Raw genomic sequence first — 25,138 nt, 5'->3', positions numbered from 1 at the left:
CTTCTCACTGCCCTGAGGATCTCAAATTCGACCATCTCATGATCGCTGCATCCAAGGCTGCCCTGGAGAGTCACATTTCCAACAAGCCCTTCCCTGTTGGTGAGCACGAGGTCAAGCATGGCACCTCTCCTTGTCGGCTCCTCTATTACTTGCAGAAGGAAGTTGTCTTCCACACAATTGAGGAACCTCCTGGATTGCTTGTGCCGGGCTGTACCACCCCTGCAACAGATGTCAGGGTGGTTGAAGTCACCCATGAGAACAAGGGCCTGTGAGCGTGAGGCTGTTCCTATCTGTCTATAGAGTGCTTCAGCCGCAGGTTCTCCTTGATCAGGCGGTCTGTAACAGTTCCCCACAGTAACGTCTCCCACAGCTATATTCCCTTTAACCTTGACCCACAAACTTTCTGTGGACTGCTCACCTGTCCCCAGAGTTCCGTACTCTCCAGCCTATCCCTAACATAAAGGGCAACTCCCCCTCCTCGTCTGCCAGGCATGTCTTTTCTAAAGAGCCTGTAACCTTCCATCCCAACACTCCAGTCACAGGAGCCATCCCACCACGTTTCTGCAATGCCAATGATATCATACCACCGTAGATGTGCACACATCTCTAATTCCTCTTGGTTGTTCCCCATGCTACGGGCGTTTGTATAGAGGCTTCTGAGCCGAGCTCCAACTGAAGCTAGCTCATTGGCTGGAGTGGCTGGAATATATCTACATTGCTCTGAGCATTTATTATAGCTGCTGGCAAATGACTGGGTGTGTTGGGATGGAACGATGCCCCCCTCCCCCAACACATCTAGTTTAAAGCCTCCTTGAGCAGTCTGGCAAGCCTCCTACCAAAACTGCTCTTCCCCTTTATCATCAGACCAGCTCCACCAGCCCCCACTAGACCTGGCTTACAAACTTGGGTCCCGTGTTCAAGACACCCAAACCCCTGACTATGACACCACCCTTCTAACCATTTACTAACCCTGCCAATTCTCCTAGCTTTTTTGGGGTCCTCCCCTGTATCCTGGAGAATTGACGAAAAAACTATCTGAGCTCCAGAACCCCTAATCACCTCTCCCAGGGCTCTGTAGTCCTTCTTTATGTTCCCCAGGGGAGCCCTTGCTCCCCTCTTCAATTCACTCACCTGTTCCTCCAAAGCTGAAGTAGGTTTTCCATCCCACTTCGTCATGTCTTCTCCGTGATCCCGCGGGTAAAACCATAGGGTACCCTGTGGCGTATACCTCCTCTATCTCCTCTCTCGAACCATAGGACGCCTTCTGTTAATAGCTGAGACGTGTGTTGGTACACGTGAGGAGCTGGATAAATCAGATAGATCATCTCTCAATTGTTTGAGGTCCTGGGACAGTTTTTCCACAGCTGAGATGGAAGGGGTGAGATTGTCTTCGAACTCTCGGAGTTTATGAACCATTTCATCCACTGTTAGTGGTACTATGTCATTCCAGGTCACTGTTGCCAATGAATGGGCATATGATGATGGTGCATTCCATGTAAGTTTTCACCATATGGGTTGTGTACATTTGACTTCATCTGGGTCTATGGGTATATCCCCGTTATTCGGCTTGATGTGATAGATCCATCTCTACGATGGCTGATTCCCTCAGAGACTGGATGCCTTTGTCTAAAGTAGTCCACTTGGCCGAATGACTCATAACATCGTCCTTGTATGGAAACCTTTCTTTCACAGCTGCCAAGAGCAGCCTCCAAAGACTGAGGGACTTTTTCCCTCTTGCAATTGCTTTGTCAATTCCCCCTTCTCTAGCAAGTGATCCCAGCTGCTTGGCTTCTGTACCTTCTAGTTCATGACCATCGGCCTGATTGTCCCAGCATCAGAGTAACCAGGTGGTGATGTGCTCCTCTGGTTGACGGGTAAAATCTTTTTGCATATTCCGTACCTCAGTAGAGGTCCAAGGTCGAGAAGTTACCTCTTCTTCTTCTTCTTTGTCATGTGATGATGACTCCTGATCAGATTCTGGACCAGGTGGTGAATTCATTGTTTCTTCATCTCGCTTCACCTTTCTTCCTCTTTTTTGGTTTTTTCTCTTGCGTACAGGGGCAACCGATACTGGTATGAATTGGTCCTCTGGTTTGGCTGCAATGATTACCACTGTGGTTTGAGTAGCGACTGTACTTGTTGCTGGGGGTGGTGTAGCTGCTATGCTTGGAGCTGGGGTAACCGTGCTGTCTGTTGCAGTCGAAGTTTGAGCAGCTGCTGTACTTGCCACTGGGGTAGCTCCGCTGTGCATTGCAGCCAAAGTTTGAGTAGCAACTGTACTTGTCCCTGGGGGTGGTGAAGCTGCTGTGCCTGGAGCTGGAGTAGCTGTGCTGACTGTTGCTTTACCCTCAGATCCACCGACATGCTTTTCCTTTTGAAGGTGCTGGATAGTGTTGAACCAGGCCCTGTAAGCATAGGTCAAGCCCCGGCACGTTGCCATGATCTGTCTGTCTGGCCAGAATGACCACACCTCATTTAAGTGTTTTACTAATTCTTCTGGATTTTGCAGTTGTTCGGTGATGAAATTCCGAAGTACTGGAGGGGCCCACTGACCTAGATACTTGCCCATACTATCCCACACACCCTGCCACTCATGACTGTCCAGCCTCAGGGAAAATCTCTTGGTCCTCCTATATCATCGTTTAACCCCAGACAAGACCCAAATCTGACTCTGCTTAACTCTTGAAATCAGACGAAATGGTCGTGGGCAAAATACACTCTTGTATGCGTGCCAACATGGTGATCCCCATCACAATCAGCAAACAGGTCTCAACAGCATTAACAGGCCATTCAAAAACTTCAAAACTCTCAAATGATGCTGTAAATGGTCTGGGGGGGCAGGACTGGGAGGGTAAAAGAATGTCTCCTTCACAGGTTGACCACCCGAGAAGGAGAAAAAAGAGGTGTAATTGCTAAGCACTTCTATTATAAACTTCCCAAAGTATAAAGGTGGTGACCACACTGGGAACATAAGCCAGATCAGTTTCATGATCAATGATTCTACTGTATTACAAGTCATTACCATAAAGTACAATGAGACAAAAACCTTAGCCCAAGCCCCACACTTGAAAAACACTCTAATGCAGCAAATACCGGCTCGAAGTAAGGTATGATATACTGAAACTGTGAGATCAAGAAGAACAATTTTGAGAGCAAATAAATCAGCACTGTGACGAGTGACTATTAATCCAGACAGATCTGTCATTATCTCAACCCTTCATGCCCCACGTTGGGCGCCAAAAAGAACTGTCGTGGTTTAAACCCAGCTGGACAGCTCGTTCACTCACTCCCCCCCACCTTTTCCTCCCTCTTTCTTTCCTTCCCCCCACCCCTTCCCCGCTCCTGGAGGGATGGGGAGGAGAATCGAAAGAATGCAACTCACACGGGTTGAGACAAGAACAGTCCAGCAACCAATGTACAACACAAATCACTACCACTACTACCAACGACAACAGTGATAAGAGAAAATAACAAGGGAAGAGAATACAATACCACCCGCTGAAAAACGAGTCAACCCAGAAGACCCCGTGTCCTTCCGGGTAACTCCCAGTTACCCCCCACCTCGGGCATGACGTGCTGTGGTATGGAATACCTCTTTGGCTAGCCTGGGTCAGGTGACCTGTCTCTGCTTCCTCCTGGCTTCCCCTCCTCCCTGGCAGAGCATGAGCCTCACAAAGTCCTTGGTCAGGATAAACATTACTTAACAACAACGGAAAACATCGGTGTTACCAGCACTGTTCCCAGGTTGAAAGTCAAAACACAATGCTGCACCAGCTACCAAGAAGGAGAAAAACTGACTGCTACTGCTAAATCCAGGACACACAGATAGAGCAATGCAACCACAGATGACGGAAGTAACTCATTAGATTTCAGTGTCAACCAATCAGATATTGGAACCCTTGCTTTAGTAAACTAGAATGAAAAAAGGTTGTGCTCCTACCTGTTCAAACACAAGTGCCTTTGGCTCCTGTATCATTCAGGTAGACCTGGAACTGCATTTTAAAAGAGCCAGTTCCACCTGTCTTTTTTTTTCCCATTGTAGCCAGAATTCTGTCAGTCTCCTGACAATATATTTCCAGCATGATTAAAACAAAAAAACAAAAAACAAAACCAAAAAAAAAACCCAACTAAATTAAATCCCTATCTTTTTATTCTTTAATATCGTTCATTTATGCAGTTACACAACAAAGACCATTTTATTATTTGTCCCAGAACAATGTTCTGTGACAACAATTTCTGCACATTTTGCAGTGACAGTTCTAGTAGTACGGTCCCATAAACTTCATACTGTAATTTACTGCCTTTTTCTAGTCAACCCTCATAAGCATAGATATCAGTCATATTCACAGCAGACTCTGCTCTCAACACAGATTAAAGGATTTGCCACAAGATGACAACAGTCAAATGCTCCTCACAGCACAAGGGGGAACTATGAGTTCATTCCTGTGTATGTGTGTGCCTCTGTGTAAATCCAACTTTTCCATAATATTTTCCATGTTATCTCTCGTTCACAGATACTTCAATATGTGTAATCCTTTATTTCACGTAGTCACGCATGTGAGTATACAGATATTCTGCCTATCCCTTACTATATCACAGGCTGATGTATCCCTATCCCACAGCCTAATGGGAGGATGCAGGCTACAGGTGGATAAGTGCTTTTCAGAGCACATTAATTAGCAATTGAAAAGTGACTGTGGTTATTTGAAAGTATTTCATTAAGGCTTCTGCAGCCAGTCATAATTTTTAATCAACATGTTTAAAGAGTAAAGCAATTTCTCCTCAAACTTATTACACAAAGAAAGTAACAGCAAGATGTCAAACTCAATTAGGTAACCAAGGACAAATTTGATAATCACTTTAGGACTCTAGTCCAATACACTGCCAGAGGAAGCCTGGATAGCTTAATCTTCAGCAGTGCTTTCCCATGTTCAAAGCAGAGTCATAGCAGAGACCATATCCATTGCTTCAGGGCTCCTGTGGCCTGAATTTCCATTTCAACAGAGCTGAACTGGGAAACAGGCCTTAAGGAGCACCCAGACGCAGCTCTAGTGTTCTATTGTAGAAAACATTCATGAAAGCTGGACTCTAGGAGAGGCAAATCTAGTATACATTCTAGTACTCCTCTTGTGAACCCCTTCAGTTTGGCTGTTGAACCTTACACCAACAGGTTTTACTTGGTTTACTGTGCCCAGCTGTGGGGTAGTACTCCCTTCCCTCCTATAAATCAGAGAGCCTTCCAGTCTCATGTGGAGGGTCCAAGCTCAAGACAACTCCACCTGCTTCTTCAAGTCTGACAACATTCTTTTTTGGGAGCTGGTTTTCACACAACCAACAGACACTGAGGCCTTGAGGTCTCATTCAGTCTTCTTTGAGACCACACAGCTGATAGAGGACTTGGTGCTCTACCCTGGCAATTCTCCTACCTTGTGAGAAGGGGGTATGTTCTTAGAAACAACACAGAAAAGAAAGCAGAAAGTCACGAGACTTGACAGAGGTGGAGAAGCTGAGAGATATTATACTTAAGATCTAGTAAACCTTTTGATTTCAGATATTTCTAGGAGGCCTTTGTTCTCTTCCTCTTTTGCTTCTGGCAAGAAATGTAACCAAGGATGTGCTTTTGTGAATCACAAGTAATCTACTATTTGAACAGACACATCAGCTCAAGGACACACAACAGTAGCAGTGGCCTCAAAACCCAACCCCCTCCCTTTGGTTACAAGAAGCCAAGAGAAGGTGCTATGTGCTTTAATGGGAATCAAACAACATGAACACGTTTCTCCCAAGCAAAGGATCGCGGGACAATCTTGTTCAGTAAGGCTTTCAAAGCACTGTGCAATAGCCCATGGTGAATACATTATGCCTAGTTTCCATTGCACTTGCACATCTCCTAGCACTGACAAAAACCACCAAGCACGCAGGCGCTAGGGACAGACAGACTTCAAGTACAAGGGGTACTGCAAATAACTAAGGATAGCAGTCCTCCAGTTCTGTCAGAGAATAAAAGCCGTTGCTGCTCTTAAGCCTCTGCAGACTACTAAAGACCTGCTGTGTAGCACACAGTGGTCTCTGACAGGGAGAGCCTGAAGACAGGCACACTTGGGTCTGCTACCATTTGGAGTGGATCAGTCTGGACAGCACTTGATCTAGAGACCTTTAGGGTCCCATAGGCAGCCTTGAGGCATTGCTGATATAGTTCTGGCATTTCAGCTCACAAAGTCACAATTCAGTCACAGTCCAATATGTTAAGTCATGGCATATGATTTTTGAATCAAAACATCAAAGAGGTAGGATTAAGGGGGTTTTGCAATAGAACCTGGATTCACTTGGTGGGTAATGCAGTTAATTTGTGCCTTATGGGGATTTGATTTTGGGTGAGAATAGCCAATAAATTAAACTATATGATATCAACTGCTACATAACACTGTATACATTGTCACTTTGGTTGTATGCCTATGGTGGCTCTATGTCCATCACTGGACACTGGGCATCTCATGGCATCTGTCTCCAGATGTGAGAACTGGAACCCATGTCCCTTTGATTAATGAAGAATTAACCAGAAAAGTGCAGAGGTGATGGAATCAGAACTGGCTTCAGTATTCAGCAATCCAGCACCACAAACCATGTTTCCTGCCCCAAAAAGACTGTTATAACCCAATCATGTTGTTATAGCCCAACATCATGGACTCAATGAACTCAACAAACCTTTATAAGGGCAGTCCAGGGACTATGGGAATGATATCTCTGTGTGTGTACATGTGCATATAGACAGGGTGCTGACTGACGGAGCTGAACATGAGCCAGCTTGTGCCCAGGCAGCCAAGACAGCCAACGGCATCCTGGGCTCTACCAGCAATAGTGTGGCCAGAAGGGCCAGGACAGTGATCATCCCCTGTACTGGGCACTGGTGAGGCCGCAATTTGAATCCTGTGTTCAGTTCTGGGCCCCTCACTACAAGAGAGACATTGAGGTGCTGGAGCAGCTCCAGAGAAGGGCAACGAAGCTGGTGAAGGGCCTGGAGTACAAGTGTGATGAGGAACGGCTGAAGGAACTGGGGCTGTTTAGTCTGCAGAAGAGAAGGCTCAGGGGGACCTTACTGCTCTTTACAACTGCCTGAAAGGAGGGTGGAGCCAGGAGGTGGCTGGTCTCTGCTCCCAAAGAACAAGCAATAGGACAAGAGGAAACAGCCTCAAGCTGTGCCAGGGGTGGTTTATACCGGATATTAAGGACAATTTCTTCCCCGAATGGTGGTCAGCCATTGGAACAGGCTGCCCAGGGCAGTGGTGGAATCACTGTTTCTGGAATTATTCACAAACCATGTAGACAAAACCCTGAGTGACTTGGTTTAGTGGTGGCCTTGGCAGTGCTGGGGCAACAGCTGGACTTAATGATCTTGAAGGTCTTTTCTAACCTGGTTGATTCTATGATTAAAAAGAGTCTTATATTCAGTTGGCATTATCAAAAACACTGCGATGAGGCACCTGCACACAACTCCAACAGTGCTCATGCCAGCAACCCAATGCCTGCAGCTCCTTTATGATTTTTTTAAAAGAGAAGTCCAGTTGCATATCCTACTCATATCCTCGTGAGCATCATGGAAATTAACTGCCTGCCAGTGACATCAGGCAGCAACTAAAGTCTACAACTGAATATTTCAGCAGCATTTTTCTGTAAACAGAAATAATTTTACTTCCAGCAGTGGAGCCACCACTATGAAGTGGGCTATACACATCCTCAGTACAATCTGAAGAGGGGATGGGTGATTGCTACAGTTAAGTCTGCCAACTACCCCATGCACACCTTGTTTAAGCACTTCAATACAACCCATATATCTGTGCTGGTGAAATGGGTCTTATATATGTCACTCAAAAATGAAGCATGGGAAAGACTAAGAGGCCACCTGAACGCTGGCTTAGACAATGCAGTGGAGTCAACAAAACTGAAAAAACACAGAGGCTTGAAATCTCTTTGACCATCACACAGCACATGCACTTCTACTCAATCCAAAGTGGAGATACAAACCCAATCTGGAATTCACTTGTTTAAGACTGGCAGACCAAACCAAGGTAGAGTAGATGTGGCCCCTTATTTCTAAGGAGCTTATGAATGTAAAAAGGATTAGGTTTGCTGCTGTCTATGGAGGTGTACCTTTCACCATCATCCCCAGGCAGTAAAACGTGTCTCCAGAACAGACCTATTATGAAACCATGTAAAAGCCCAGCTGGCAGGAGTAATGCTAGCAAAAAAATCAAACAGGCTTGTGTCCCAGACCTACCTGGAAGGGTAGGTTCCACATCAGACCCTATCCTGTAACAAGGAAAGAAAAGGAAACAATTCTCTTTGCAGATGTACAGCCTATATGAAGGTCAAGGGGCTTTTTGCTCTCCTGCACAGAGTGCCTGGAAACTTCCTCTGCTGGAAATGCAAGTGAACTTATGTCCCTGCCCTTAGCAGAAGGGTTGGACTAGATGATCTTTGAAGGCTCCTTCCAACCCAAACCATTCTATGACATGTTGAAGCCAACATCTGTAATATATCCTAATCAGTCTAAGTTAGGTGTAGCAAGTTCAAAGCAGCACTGAGACTACAACAATCCTCATTTCCTAATTCTGTATATCTTTCATTATTGATCCTGGGCTTTTTATTTTCAAGAACTGTAGCAATACTGTACAGCTGTAACACAGTAAACCATACAAAGTTTTCCTTCCATGTATGAAGCAAAAGAAATAAAATCCCCAAATAATACAGTTGCTTATTCACCCTGAAGCAGAAACAGCAAGTTCATTTTGTTAGATAGGCATCAAATGAAAACTAAAAATCTCTTAACAACCCCAAATTACAAGGTCCTAAATTCAGTGATTGTCACTATATACCATGCACACTGACAGTCTCAAACTCACTGGGTCCCCTTCTCAGCTGAACCACTGCAGCAAAAGACTGGATCATTTGTTATTCTTGTACCAGAAAAGTTATAGCTTATAAATTACATTTATTATTTATTACATTTATTTTTTTACTTATAAGTACTTACTTCAGTGAAAGAGAATAGTCATGCTTGCTTGTTTGACTATTTCTTACAAGGTAGCTACACTCTTTACATAAACGTAAGAGGTTTTCTGCATCCGTCCGACTGATTGCTCCATGATACCATCTAGGAAAAAGCAGGCAGATTAATATACACATTCCAACTCCTACTCCTTTCACTACTTCTTTTCTTTAAGGTATGAATAATGGTTATTATCGCATGGATGTCTTCTAAATCCATATTATGAATAAAAAGCACATTGGTTGCATTATCTGTGATATATCAATATTTCAAATAATATACAAAAGAACAAAAAGAAATGAAACAAAGGCAAACAAAAAGAAAATTGCATCTGAAGAATACGAAAGTTAACAGTGGAAAACATTTGTGAAAATAAATCTTTGAGAAAGAAAAAAAATGATAAAGTGTGAAGATCTATAATGAAGACACTTATTCTAAACATAGCTGTGACAAATCAGAGCACTTTAAGTAAAACTCTGGTGGATCTGTGGAGTGGGTGTGATCAATTCAGGGAAGAAAGGAACTGGGGAGAGAAGAGGTAGGTCCTTCACTAAACTGACCACTGCAAACAAAGAACCTCCTCAGCACATGCTGCTCTGCATCAGCAATAAAAATCTCACAGTCACAGTAGTGAACACTGACCCTTCTCTCAAGTTTCCAGAGCAGTGTAATGCGCCTGGTCCTGCACTGGGTCAGTCACATCTCTGAGGAAGATCTCTCCCTTCCTGCAGTTGCCAGATGCACTTTGAAGCACAGTGTGACACTATCATGCTTGCCTAAGCAGGATAATGCTTACATGAGGAATGGTTGCTACGTGTTATTACCAGGAACTGTCACTGGCCTTGGGCAAAAAGATTTTTTCCATTTATTGTAATTTTATTTATCTGCTAAACTTACTCTAAGGGAGATATTCCAACTAAAAGGTGAATAAAGACCAGACAGATCCTTTTGACAGAAGTCTTGCTCTTAACTACCTTGTGCTGATGCCAGCTCCATGCCAAATCTGATGAATGTGTTACACAAAAGTTGGTGCTCAAACTAAAAATTCATTGTGTGCCTGGTTACAACCACAGTTTTCATTGGAGAAAGCTAAAAAAGAGGTTTATAAATTTGTATATTCATGGCAGACTAGAAAGGGAGTGCCTGACAGTTCCATCACTTCACAAATAAAATTGAGACACATATGCAAATGTTTTCAGGGGCTGTTCTTCCTATCTCCCATGGGATATTTACTGCTGAAGGATATTTCTGAATAAGTAATTTAAATACTATGCTATCTTCTGAGTGTAAGGGAAGAATATTAACCCTAAATGTGAATCAGAAAATGGTTTTAGGACAGTCTAAAAATTATTCTCTTTATTTCCTATTTCTATATTTTTTTCTGACCCAGACAAAACCAGGGAGATACCCTGGACTCTGACATTTAGAAGGAATTATTTCATCTATTGTTCAGAACTGGTGCTTCTTAGTTGTCAGAGAGATTCACAGAAAAAGAATGCAGGACTGGTTTCAGTAAGCAAAATCTGCTTTTAAAACAAGTTGGAAGAAAAGCAGTGAAATATGAAGACAACTGCTGATGGAGAATATTTGATTCACAAGTGACCCATGGAAGTTGTTTTGGCTACAGCCAAGAGTAAAGAGCAGTAGCCACAAGTGTAATTGCTTGTGAATCATATGCCCATGTAAATGGAACACTGGGATTGCTCCAGCTAGGTATCAAGATAAGCATGGTGCGATAAAGTTCCTGACAAATCTGCTGTTTCAACTGTAGTGGGTCAGTTTGCCCTGGGTGCGTTTATTTTTTAAATGTTAACATACAGGTATTTGTACAGATGGTCAAAGACAAAACAGTGAAATGACAGCTTCTGAAAGATACCAATGAAAAAGCATGAGGCATAAAAACCTGAAGACATACACGCCTTCTAATATATCCTGGAAAACAGGCACACAGTGCTAACCTGATACCAAATCTGAAAGCGTCCTGACTGTGGCTTATAGAACATTCTTCCTGATGTCCCTTACTTTCTCAATAGCCAGGTTTCAGCTGCAGCTGAAGTGGCTGCAGCTCCACTGAAAACAGGACAGCTGCACCAATTATACAGTAAGTATAACAAGTTATTACAGCTCATATAATGCACAACATTACTCTGTTTTTGAATTGGTCAGAGCAAAACAGGAAGTCATCAGGTCTTGTACATAAGGCTGGGAGGGATTCACTTTCAAGAACACAACAGAAACAGCAGAATATACTTTCTTCTTTCCAGTGTTACTGAGGAGGTGGAACAAATTCATTCAACTCTCCTAGATCCAAGAGTTACTAAGTTCATAGTTACATTTTTCTTAATCACCAGTAAACAACTAAAAGTGTTTTCTTGGTATATTATTACACCTTGGTATTTTTCCCTGTTTGGGAAACTTGCTAATCTACTTGCCTACTTGCATGCTCAGGAACAAAGTATTCTCACAAAAAGCACACCCCCATCAACACATGACTTCTTTGCCTTTCTGTGTGAATCCATTGGCTTCACAGTGCTCAGAAATATCAGTGTAACCTGTGCAAACTGGTCCACGAAAAGATTTTTTTTATTTTATTTGTGTAGCAGAGGATTCTGGCCCCTTCTGGCCCCTTTGGTATAACACGGTACAGCGGGTCATTCCATCACACAAGCCAATCTGTAAAAGTGGTTCAAGGAAGGGTAATCATATGGCAGGACAGAGGACACCTTTGTGGATATCAGACATTCACAGGGATTGAATTCCCCCAGAACTTGAGTCTGGAGCTGACAGAACTGCCTCTAAATACCACCCTCAAGCTTCACACCACCAGAGCTGAAATGCCTCTTTTCTGAAGACTTTGTAAGTGGTCTCATCAGTCTCTCTGTGGAGCAGTATTACAAACAGAAGCAAGGTACATCTGAGGCACTAGAAACATGCTATGCAGCCATAAAGATATGGAATCTGTGCAGCTTTAAAGCACAATTTGTATATAGGTGATATGCATCTGTTTTCCCTAATTGACACAGTTGAAAGTGGAATAATCACACATTCTTGGCAGACAAATTTCACTCTCCCCGAGACGAATTTCCTGCTTAAAAGTATTTTGTCTCCCACAAAAGTTAATCACATGATTAACAGGAATAGTTTTTTGCACTAACATGGGAAACTGAGGAGGGGGAACTAAACAGGAAGATCTGGGACACTTTCTGCTTCTGTAATTGGGGAGGCAAAGAGCTAGAGAGCAATTACTTACATCTGCTTTTCCAGTTGAATACTTGGATCTATTCTCTCTCCCAGGATCTCACAAAACTCTGGACTGCCATGTTTGATAGGTTTAAAGCCTCCTCCAGGTGCTCTTAACTGCCTGTGCTGGTCATTTGAGGGAGAAGGAGATGTTTGTCGTTTCTCACTTCCATTAAATTGGGCTGCAAGATACACAATAATTACCTCTCCAAGCATGGTTAACAAGGACCAGAATAGTTGTAGCACTTAGGTTTCACACTCCCCAGTGAGAATAAATGTTCACCCACAACCATCAGGATGTAGTGGTTTATCCACAAACTTATGTAAAGGTGTTTCTAACTATGCAAAATTCAGTCCTAAAACTCTTCTTCCTTTCCAACAGCAAAATCCACATTTTCCAACAGCAAAATCCACACTCTTCCAAACCTTGTTACAATAACTAGGGCTTATCTTAGCATTTGATACTTTCCTCTCCAAGAGACCATACTGGTAAGCAACTAATAGAAACAAAGATAGGCTCCTGCCCTAACTACAGTAACAAACAAGTGAGAACATCCGGAAAGCAGCTTGCCTCAGTAGAATCATCCTAATCATCCTAACTCATCTGACATCCACATCAGAAGTACTGGCAAGCAGCAATGAAGTAAAAGTGTATTTCATCATATTCAGAGAAAGTAGGCACACATTATTGCAAAAATTGGTGAATGTATTTCATCATATTCTAAAGTATGCATGGCAGAAATATACTTGTTATTTCTTAAAATGGTAACTCAGATTTAATCTCATTACCTGGGTAATGAAAGCTGATCAGTATAACAAGGAGAAATATTGCATGTGTGTAATTGCCAATGACATGTATGAACAGCACTAGCATTTCAACTGTAAGAAAACCACCTGGATATAGTTTGTGAACTCTGTGAAAACTGGTGAACTTAATGTCAGCTTCTGACCAACCAACATCTTTCACACCAAAAAATTCAGTTCATAGGATAAACATGAAACTCAGCTTCATAAACAGCAACACCTTTACAACGTGATGGTTAGAAGTAGGATCTGTTCTCCAAAAATAGCACAAAGTTAAATTTCAGATGCTTTTGAATGTTTTCTCTGACTGAATAGCTCAGGCATAATTCTGAATCTCTTGCCCATTCATGTATTTCTTTTGGGGGGGGGTGGGGGGTGAGGAGGGGTAAGAAAGAATTAAATTGGCAGGAAGGAGTCCAAAAGGGATATTCAGGCAGATTAAACTGACAAGTGTGATACCCAGTCAGGCACCAACCCATGCAATGCTGTTACCAGGGCTGAGTATAGTCCCCTTTTATCCAAAGCTACAGTATATACAGTGAAGGTTCAGAAGCTTGGCTACATGCAGTGGAAAATATAAATTTTTTCACTGCTGTAGTACTCCTGTTTATATAGCCATTGCAGTTATAGAACTGAGTGCATACCTGACGCTTCCTCACAGTTCACATGGCCTCTCTTCCCCCACCATGTAGCTGGTGCCATGCTCCTCTGTTGATGGACTCATGCCAGAAATTCTCTGCTTCAAGTGCCCAGGTCCTAGGCTTTCTGTACAACAGCAATTGTCAAGGAGCTCATGATCAGCGCTGAAAACTACTACCACATGGCCCTCTTTGTAACAGAGGCTCACTTATTTTGTAAAGCAATAACCAAGACAGGATTTACAGATTTTACATGCATTTGCTTTACCCAAAGGTTTGCTGTCCCATATGACAACCTGGAAAGGCCTCATTGGCTCATTTGGGAGCCAGCATCAACCTGACATTCCTGAACTGGGCTTTCCCTTCCCAGGCAGACTGATGTACCACAAAACTACTTCACTCATGCTACTTTGCCAGCTTCAGCTCTTCTAGGCAAACTAGTTTGCCTGGCTCAGCAAGAGGTCTAACAAGACCTGCCCAATTCTCATAAAAGCCAACAAAACCACATTTCAGCTTCAGCTGTACAGCCTCCAAGGAAATAAAACCAAATTTGTTTGTTAAAGAATTCAAGCTTCAGACAGTCAAAATGCTGCACTCCAGCTTTGCTACACAGAAATCTTCAGCACTATAGTTAACAGCAGAAGTCCCTGGGGAAGGCTGTATATAGCTTGCTCCACAATGTCAGCATGATGCCAGCCCCAGCCACAGAGCTCAGGAGTCACAGAGAAGACACGCTGCCATCTATGGTCTTTTTTTTTTTATTCAGTCCAAAGGCTTTGCTTACCCTCTCATCTTCAAACAAAATATTCTTTGTTCTCAAGTAGCTTTAACCCCAAATCGTTCAAGAACACACATGAGAATGGCTGAACATGCCTCCAGCCAAGCAAACACTGGACAGATTGGCAAAAAATAACTGGAAACATTTCAGCTGACACAGTCAGCAAGAACTAACTGTTCAGTCTCTTTGCAGTTCTTCAACTGTAATCTGTAGTCACGGTAGCCCAGACATTCCCATGTCATCTGGCCTAGCCCGAAGGTCTAGAAGAATGGGTATGAATAAGGAAGCACAACATCCTTCTTCTCTGTGGGCAGAAATGCACACACAGCTAACACGAAAGAGCCTTGGGTGATAGGGAGTAGGTGTCTGAAGGTGGGAGAAATCCCAAGGAGCTGTAAGAAGGTAACAGAGTGGCAACAAGTGTCAGCTAGAAAGACAAATGAGACTAAACACAGATGCAATCCTGTGGGACATAAGAGAGGGTAAAAGATGACCACAAACAAAAGAAAGATGGACAAGAGCAGATGCAGCAGAGGGAAAATGGTGAAAACTCTCCAGAATCTGGAATGGAGAATAGAGAAATTCCCTGGAAAAAAAATGTGGAGAGCAGCCTAAGACCCACTGCAAATACACTGACTGTGGCTCTGCACAGCCTCTATGTGTGCTCTGAGTAACTTTTTGATCCTTCCAGGTAGCAGACACCCTATCTCTACAATAGAGTTACTGTTGACTACGTTGATGCATATTAAGGCTTATCTTTCAGGAGCTGGAGGCTTCACATATGCCTTCACTGAGGCAGAGGCAGCATTGCTGCCATCCTAGGGACACATGAAAAGGCTTGGAAATGAGTACTGAACTGGGGCAGACATCAGTGCTATAGCATAAACCCAAAGCAGAAGGCTTTACACACATACACCAGACTGATAATCAGCATCTGCAAAAAAAATTATGGCATTGGAAACCTAGTGATACATGTCCCTGATTAGCCTATCTTGACACACAACAGATTATCCCAAATCATAGCAAGGATGTTACAGCCAGGCAATCTCCCAGCACAGGTCCAGCAAAGGGGCTGAGTGAGCTCTGGCAAGCCTAAGCCAAAGCCTGCTTCCACCAGGCAGAGCTCAGCAGCAGAACTTTGTAACACACTAGAAGACAAACAAGCAGGTTAGACTTCTGTATTAGAGTTCATGCTCTTTAGGGAAAGAGACTACTTTACCAGCACAGCATCCAATAGAACTGGATGCTGGTTTAATTCCAGCCTTGAAAGAACTATCAGCATATGCTTAATGGGAAAGTGTCTGAGCCTGGAACTCTGCAAAATTATTAACAGCTCGCATGCCAGAGGAAACCATGCTGCTAGAAAGCAGAAATCATTTTTTTCTAACCTTCTCTTCTGTTCCATAGGAGCCCAACAATGGGAAAGGGAATGCTGAACAAGAAGTTTCTTTTTAAGCAGCTGCTTTAGTTTCATCCTTTTGTCTTTCCCACCCACATTTCACAGGATGGATACTGCAGATATCAACTTGGCTTGGCAACAAACCCAAATCAACCACAACCTGAAGTTGTAAGAGCAAACGAAGCAGAGAGGCAGAATCAGTCTTACAATAGATCACCACACCACTACTCCACTGTGCTAATAAAGAACCACATTTCTGTCGTCCACATCCACCTACCAATTAGGGGAACAAGTCAGAAACGCTCAAAAAGGGTACAGACATAAGAAACTCTGTTCACAGAACAGTGGCCCTTTGTAGCTGTGTAGAGAAGTCAGTTTTCATTTCTGCAGTGTGGCAATATCATGGCACATGGAACTGCAAAATCATGGAATAACTCAAGTGGAAAGGCACTGTGGCAGGTGTCGAACCCAACCTGCTCCAGGCAGGGTCTGCTATGTGATCACATCAGGTTGTTCCAAACTTTATCCAGTCCTCCCTCCACACAGGATGAAAAAATCTGAAGATGGAGACTGTAAGGACTTCCTGGGTAATTTGTTCCAATGCTTGACTGTCCTTGCAGATGAAAAAAACTTTCCAGTATTGAGTCAGAACCTCTCCTGATTCAACATGTCTCATTTTCCCATCACACCTGCTCATTTGTGAAGAATATGGCTCCACTTTCTCAAAGTTCTTCTCATAGGCATTGGAAAGCTGATACTACATACACTCAAAACTTTCTCTTCTACAGGCTAAGCAAGTCCAGTTCTCACCACACATTTAGTCCCTTTTCCCCCAGGACTCTTTAACCCCTAGTAGCAAAGCTGGAACCCAGCAAGTCAGCCAGTCTTCAGTCCATATCATTGCAGGGAGTTTGTCCTGGTTGCATCTTATAGGCTTGTTGTCAGCCCATTTCTCCAGCCTGTCCAGGTTCCTCTGAATGACAGCTCTGCACACACACCCCCTCCCCATTTGATATCATTCCAAACTTGATGAGGCACATTCCCTCTCCTCATCCTCCAGGTTACTGATAAAGATGCTAAACAGGAAGAGTTCCAGAAGAGATCCCCTGAAGAATCGTACTTCTAACCAAACTCTGGGAAGAATATGAATCATTAAGCACTACCCTTTGAGGTCAGTGACACTGACGGGTTTTCATGCATCTAGTAGTCCACCTTTCTAGGCTACAGCATTTCAAATCAGCTAGCACAGCTGATGCTACAGCACAGCATGCTGCAGGCTGAAGTTCGACATAGACGATACTTACTACTCTCTTTCTATTAACATATCTAGCAGTTTCAATGCAGAAAGCAAGCAGGAATTACCCAGGGCAAATGCATGCTGACTACTAATCATTGCTCTCAGGATTCTTCCCATGCTCCCTCCCAGAATCACATTTCTTCCCTCCTCATCCCCACAACCATCACCACATACAACTTTCCTTTCCAAGCTTTCTGCCAAGCTAACTCCTAAAAACGATGGGGAACAACCTTGATCCTAGACACAGCTTTTCACAAGAATATACTACTGAGGAGAAAATCATTGAGCATGTATGATTCTAGCACCCTACAAGAGCACCCTGGAACATAGTCAGACAAACTGATACAGCTGGGCTTTGCTGGGCATATAAAGGCTGTTTGACAGAAAAAGCCCCAGAATCACATATTCACTGAACGAAGCCCCCCATAACCATTCCTGCAAAGCAACAAAAGGAAAAAAAAATAAAAGAAAGAAGAGCAGTTTAACCAACACCAAGCACAGGCATTAACAGAGACAGAAAACATTTTTTGTCATATATCCCTGACTGACAAGTTCTGATATGGGAGAACTTCAGCAGTTCAAAGGGATTAATCCAAAACCAAGTTCTACATTAAATCATAGAATCATCTGAGTTGGAAAAGACCTTTAAGACCACCCAGTCCAACCATTAATCTAGTATATCCAAAGAAATGCTTGCAATTGTAACAAAATACTCTAAATACCAAGAAACTCATCACTGAGTAAAAGTATGTTACTGCATGCACGTTACTCCACTGTTTTTTTGTCCTGTCCCTTTAAGAACTGCCCCACAATTTAAGGATTTTGGAAAGCAACTCCCTTGTCTTAGAGCCACTGAAGAATGAACACTATATATCACATCCATTAAAATGGGGGTAGGGGCAAGGAGTGCTGACGTGATTGACAACAGGTCAGTTGAAGAACTATACAAAAGGTCCACATTTCTGCAACAGGTAAAGAATTGAGACTACCCACATTTCCTTTCCAGAGACCTACACATACATACACACACACACACACACACACACACACACTAGAAGAGCAGAAACACTTTAATTCTCCCAAGGCAAGTATGAAGGAGAGAACTTCCTGGTTAGGATCTAGGAATCCTACCTGCCAGAGCTGGGATGGTGACTTTGTTCCACTCCCATGGCTGATCATATTCATCTGCAGGCCTGTCATCATCCTGTGGCAATTTGCTTTCTCGTAAATGGTGACTCACCACACTTTCAGAATCTGATTCCACACCACTGCCTTCTGGTTCATAGGGTGTGTCATAGAGCTGCATGTTTTTCTGATGGGACTTCATGCCTTCCTGCTTCTGAAACTCTGTTGGCAAGAAAGAAAATTGCATCAGCATCACTGCTAACCATGCCTTATCATTACAGTCAGTAATTCTAGAGCATTCAACTTCCATCCAGTCCTTAACAGCCACATAATTTTACAGATGGCAAGCTTGCACAAGACTCTAAACTGTACATTTGGTAACTGTCTGGAAGCAAGTTTTCTCTGGCTAACAACTGTAGCACACACAGTACCATGCCTCCACCAACTTTCCCTAGCTTGCATAGAGCCAGATTACAGGAAGCACACCATCCCTGACAGTGTGTGTAAAGCACACTTACAAGGAGCTGTGATCTGAACCTGCAGAACAGAAATTTGTGTAGTTAGAACCTTCATGGGTGAAATGTGAAGATATAAAGTTCACAAAAAAAATAAATACCACAGTACAATATCCTAATAAAAAATTCTTTGAAGTTACCTCTACAGAATATCAGCAAAAAACTACTAGGACTAGAGTAAGAACAGAATACCAGCAGAAAATAAGCTAGAACTAGAGTAAGAACACTAAACAAAAGCACTGGTAACTAGACCTTAGCTCACATTGTATTAAAAAACATGTATTTCTGTAAACTAACACTGGTCTTATAAAAAATAAACATGTTGAAACTTCATTAAAAAAACAATATACTGCCCTCATGAATACAGCAAACCAGAAACAGGGTTTTGTAAGGGGAAGCACAGCTAGCAAATCAAGGGGCAAGCTGTCAGGCCTTCACGCTGGCCCCAAGGAGACCACACCCTTGCAGTAGGATTCTACCAAGAGGTGGGTCCTATCCATGACTGGTCTGTGCACTCCCTAAAAGTAGGAGCAAGCTAGTTCATAGAACTGGAAAGCCAGTGCAGAGCTACCAAGACAGCAAAGTCCAAGGGTCTATGAGAAGAAGAGACGGTTTTATTACTCTGGTAAGGAGAAGGCCAAGAGGGAGATGTGACAGCAGCTCTCAGCTGCCTGTGGAGCAGTCAGAGCCCTTCTTGTGCAGTGTTAGAAGATGCCATAAGGAGAAACAGATCTAAGATGTAGCTTGAGAGATCCAAGTGGAACATTTGGGGAACCTTCTTCCACTGGTCTGTAGCACAACCCTAGGATAGGTCATCATGTAGGTCATGGGAGGAGTCTCCATTCTTTGGAGTTTGCAGAGCCTTGGCTAGACAAACCCAAGGTCACTCCACCTACTGACAAAACTGGACAGAGTGGATGACAGACCAGATGGCTGTGCCCTCATCTAGAAGGACTGGGAGATACTGGCAAATTGCTAACTGGCTGAAAAGCAGCTCAGCAGAGAACTTTGGGGTCCTCTATGACAGCAAGTTGAACATGAGCCAGCAATCCACCCTTAAGGTAAAGAGGGCCTGTACTAACCTGGGCTGCATTAGGGTAAATGTTGAAAGCAGGTCAAGGAAGGTGATTCTTCCCTTCTGCTCAGCACTGGTGAGGACACATCAGGACTGTTCTCACCTCCCCAGTGCAAGACAGGCACAGACATACTGGAGCAAGTCCAGCAAAGGTCTATGAATCTGATATATGACTGGAGCATTTTTCTTATGAGGAGAGCCTGAGAACTCAGACTGGTCAGCCTGGAGAGGTAAGTTTCAGTGAGGACCTTGTCAATATAAATACCCAATGGCAGAGAGAGAAGATGGATGGCAAAGCCAAGTGACAGGACAAAAAGCAAATCAAAGTACATGAAATTCCATCTGAACACAAGAAAACACCTTTTTGCTGCAATAATGGTCAAACACTGAAACAGGTTGCCTGGAGGGTTTCTATATGTGGAGATATGCAAGACTTGACTGAATGTGGTCATGGGCAACCTGTTTCAGCTGACTTATTAGATGGTATCACAGGGAGAAGGAAGGCAGCTTTTAACCCACAAACCTAAGTAAAGATTTAGAGCTGTTCTTTTCATTCCTGTGACAAAATTCATGCATCAATTCATCTATCAGCATGAATATTACAACCAAGTAATTTCTAATTCCTCCAAACCATTTCAAAAGTACTGTGAAATGTCTACAATATTGAAAACAATATGACAGAGTACCCTTATTATTTGGAAAAAAATAAAAAGCTTATACAGTACAAATACAGTAAACTTTACGCAATATACACCAAAATCAATGGTGTAAATTCAAGCAAGATAGGTCATGATAATGCCTAGTTATGAATGACAACCACATTACCACCTTTCAATACAAGCAAAACCTAGAAAATGGCAACTTATTTGAAAAAAAGTGCTTTAAAGCTTTTTAATTAAAACACAATCTTTGTCTTTCACCTATCTTTTGAAATGAATTTTGCTCAAGGAAAAATCATGCATTAAGAAAAACCTGTATTAGAAATGATACGCAGCCAAGACTCTCTTGTATAAATTCTCCGGGATAAAAAAGATATTTTTCTTTTTCTTTTAAAGTCAAAAACATTGTATGTATCTGATTTTCAGTACTGTGAAGCCAGCCACTGATACATCAGGAAATCTGCATTTCTGAGGAAGAAAAGCCACAGTCCTACTAAATCAGAGACTTTACAGAAAGGACCAAAGCACCAGACCACACAGGAAAAACTACCCGTAAATAGAAGGTGGTATGCTACTGATTCATAATTCATGCTCAATTAGAAAAACTAAAAATATTTGATCCTAAAGCAGAAAAGTTTCTCTAGGCAAAACTAAAACCTAGGGAGAGCAAAGAAGTAGAAGCAGGAGAATATATCTACATGCATATATAAAAATATATGTCTGCATACATATGCACACTTACACATACTTACACACAGCCTTTTTTGCAAAGCTTCCTATAAATTTGCTTGAAACTCCATTTTTTTTACTTAATACATTGGAAGAGTATTTGTAAAATTTAATTTTAATAGAAGTAAAAACACCAATAGTTGCTGTCAGTAACAGAGAGCAATGCTCAATCTGCACCACAAGCGTTATGCACAGATAGTTCAATGCAGACTTGATATCTGAGAATTAGATAATTGAAACAACAGAACATTTGTGATGAAGCATTTCTCATGGTTTTCATGCAATCTCTAATCAACGACAGCTCTAAGTGCTGAAATAGTCTGGAATGGCCAGTGAGCCCAAAACTGTGATAATTTCACTTTTTTTTTTTAATTTTTCACTTTTATTAATTGTATCTTTTGAATTCTTACCGCTGACACAGAAGAGTACATGTTTATGCATTTTATACATATAGAGTTATGCTCAATAAATTATTTAGCTACTAGAAGAAATAACTAAGGTTTTGAAGTAACTTTTTTTGCTAGCTGGCTGAAAGACCCTCACAAATAATTCTTATTCTTACAGATTAGCAGTTATAACAGAATCAGGCTCCAGTGTAAAACCAAGAACCTGACAAGCAGGGTACAGAAACTGAGACATCTGGGAACACAAGATTATAAGGTACAAGACTGAATTTGATATTCTTCTTCCTCTTTGATGAACAATTCTGACAAACATATACAGAACCGAAAAAGCTCCACAGGGGAGCAGTTAACCTCATGGTAACTTTCCAGCAACCACACTAAACCTCTTAATAGTCTTAAATAATTCAGCAGCATTACTCATAGATGCACTGTATTACTCAGTGGAATTAGGGAAGGTGCCAAGAAAACAGAACACCTAAAAAGCCAACAAACGAAATTCTGAAGACAGTAACATTTGCTTATAGAACCCAGTAGGTGAGCTTCTACAGCTTTCCTTCCAAGAGGAAGCAAGACAACAAAACAACCTGATTCTTCTACAGCATACAGATGCCAAGAGATATTTCCTTCATCTCAAACTAAAGCATGCAGTAACAAGAGGTCAAACAAGGTAATTTCACTCTTAAAAAAAAATCCTGTTTTCCCAAATCAAGAATGCCCGCAAGTTTCATAAGGCAGTAATAAACTTAATGCTATTTTACAGCCCTTTTACAACATTTCTTTGGATGAAATATGATACAAGCAACATGTAGGAGTCCTGCAACAATTGTGTAGGGAATTTCAGATACGGAAAGATTCTCTCAAGTTAAGTACGCGTAACATATTTTGTTTTCCTGTCTGGTGAAAGACAGTGAGCTATAAACTTTGTTGGGCAAGTTGGGAAGTAAAGGCAGGCTCCTGCATCACAGTAGACATCTTGCTTGCCTATATCCAACATGCAGAAAGAGTCTTAGCCTGCAAGAGACAAAGCACTAAGTCATATAAATCCCTTGATTTTTATAACCTCCTGTGTTCTACTGGAAAAGCTTTTAAACATTTTACCTGCAAGGAGTTCACAGCATCTGTGGTAACACTGGCATATTAGTTTCTTTAGCACTTGAACAGCAACCAGTAATTTATGCATGTTCCACTGAGAAACAGATTTATAATGTAATTAGATACAGACACATTAACTAACCAAGCGTAGCACAATAAAGCTGTTTTGTCAGATTCCAAAGTGTACTGACCCACACATACCAGCTGTGGTATGCAACTCTGATAAAACAGACCCATCTCCACTTCAGCTACAGATTCCAGGGCTGGTGCAGGATTTAAAATAATAGTCCTACTACCTCCTCTATTGCTTTCCCTACCAACAAACCCTATCCTAGTGAGACAAATCTGACTACGAAGGTAACATGCTGGAAACAGTACTGACATGTAACACCAGCTTTTGAAAACCTAGCATTTATAGAAGCCCCTGAATGAAAGTACAATGATTCTTCAAGGTCATTTGTGCATGCACTTAACTTTGTTCCTTTCTGAAGGAAGCCCAGCACATTGTTCAGTCATTTAACACGTTAACATGTAAACACAGTGCTGGAATAGGATTGTACAAAGCACAGCTGTCAGCTTTAAGAATTTATGCAGGTCTCATACAGATGGCTGTTGCTTCACTAATGTCCTCTTCCCAGAGGTCAGCTCATTTAAACAGCTTCAATCCTGGTAACCTGGATTTAGTTTCCTACTAACTACAAGAAAAATGCAGCCTCCTGTCAACTACACAATATGCAAAACAATAACCAACCTGGAGCAAATACCACTGTGATGCTGTTTTCACTTAGGGCATTTACATCATTCTACTCTATGAGATAACTCCAGCTGCAAGGATCTTAGCGTTGAACCAACTTTATCTGGAAATTACAGATCTTTCTGGTATCAAATTTTCAAGGCACAAAAATAAACTAAACATTTATCAACAGAAAGATCTGGATGTTTAATTAAAGCAAGCAAACAAACAAACAATCCCTTGCTTGAGCTCACTATTTGCATGCTGTTCTCCTGTATAAACAAAATGCCTCAGAAAGAGGAAGTGTTTCAGCTGTTAGGTAACAGGCTAACCTCTCTTCAACTAGGATAGTCAGAGCAAAGTTATGGGCAGCACAACTTCTGAAATGTGGTTTCAAATATTTCATATTCAAGAGCTCCAGAGTCTGCAAAGTGTTTGGAGGACTTGCTGCAGCATGCTGGTTTTTTACAGATAAGCCTGGGATAACTAGAAGAGCACCACACTAAAAATATAAATGAAAAAAACAAAACTAAACTAATAAACTAAACTAAACTAAACTAATCTAAACCATAAAGCCTGTTCATGGACTACAGCCACTTGTATTCTTAGTACTCTTACTCATCATTGAAAATCTGTAAATAGAAACTTGGGAAGGATTGGAGTTACACTGAGGTACTGGTGAATACCTGATGCATCTCCCCAGATATTACTCTGACAGACTGGTCATCCCTAGCAGAAGGCCACACCAGAGCAAGGTCTGAACATAGAAAGCCAAGTCTCATATGGAATTATTCTTGCTCTCTATCAGGGTAAGGCATTCTTGCTCTCTATCAGAGGTTTGGTCCAGGTCTTGCTGAACTGGACCAAACCTCTGCTCTCCACATGCTCTGCTCTTGAGGCTTTCAATGGAGAGCCAGGGAACCAGCAAGTAGCTGCAGTAAAGGCCAGTGAGCTGTTTGCATGGAGTCTATGGGTAGGCTACAAATGAACAAAAAACGTTGTCACTTTGCCAGAGGCAAAGGCAGATGCTAATGCAAAGATCACCCTGACACAAGAACATTTGTTTCCACTGAATCCATTTCCTCTCCCTCCCCATAAACAGGCCAGAAATACTTAGCCAACTACTTACTTATTCCAAGCCTCACCACCAATGTTTCTTTTCCGCATCTTGGCCAAGAAAACCTGGAAACATTTTAGAAGTCATGCTGCAGACTTTTCATTGTACCAGTGCAAAGACTATTCACCACAGAAGGTAAGTTTTACCTCTGCTCAAATTTCACTTCAGGCCATCAGAAGTCAAGCTGCTTTCTGCTCTGCTTCAAGGTCCAGCTGGATGCCTCCAACTGCTGGGACACAAGAGAACACCAATAACACTCCAATATCAGGGAAGTTTGTTTTCCTTTGAGACTACAGCGACTGCCTCCCAATGCTCATGATTCCAGATTTTGCTGCAAGAAAGCTGGATATAAGACAATCTTCCATCATTTTTGCTTCTGAACAGAAGCCAAGTGACTCAGAAATGAGCCACTTTCCAGGAATGAACGACAGACATTTGTTTCCCTGCCTTGGTGTAAGAGCTCAGCATAATCTCTTGATGTGAAAAA

General features: G+C 42.3%; 1 protein-coding gene across 2 annotated transcripts in view; it reads right to left on the bottom strand.

Moving 5' to 3' along the window:
• Window positions 1-25,138, bottom strand: part of SHB (SH2 domain containing adaptor protein B) — a 64,620-nt gene that overhangs the window by 8,269 nt on the left and 31,213 nt on the right. Inside the window, exons 3-6 of one of the 2 annotated variants that reach the window (XM_057414278.1) lie at window positions 18,334-18,549; window positions 12,297-12,468; window positions 9,032-9,151; window positions 8,276-8,307 (exon numbers count right to left, since the gene is read on the bottom strand). In XM_057414278.1, coding sequence (XP_057270261.1) covers window positions 8,276-8,307; window positions 9,032-9,151; window positions 12,297-12,468; window positions 18,334-18,549 — 540 coding nt within the window. The remainder of the gene's footprint in view (window positions 1-8,275; window positions 8,308-9,031; window positions 9,152-12,296; window positions 12,469-18,333; window positions 18,550-25,138) is intronic. The other variant, XM_057414277.1, reaches the window with a different exon arrangement.

The sequence above is a fragment of the Pezoporus wallicus genome, unplaced genomic scaffold (genome assembly GCF_028554395.1).
Source record: "Pezoporus wallicus isolate ANWC-B61680 ecotype Strahan unplaced genomic scaffold, APGP_CSIRO_Pwel_v1 contig_4830, whole genome shotgun sequence".
Lineage (NCBI taxonomy): Eukaryota > Metazoa > Chordata > Aves > Psittaciformes > Psittacidae > Pezoporus > Pezoporus wallicus.
This window is presented reverse-complemented; position numbering and strand designations above follow the sequence as displayed.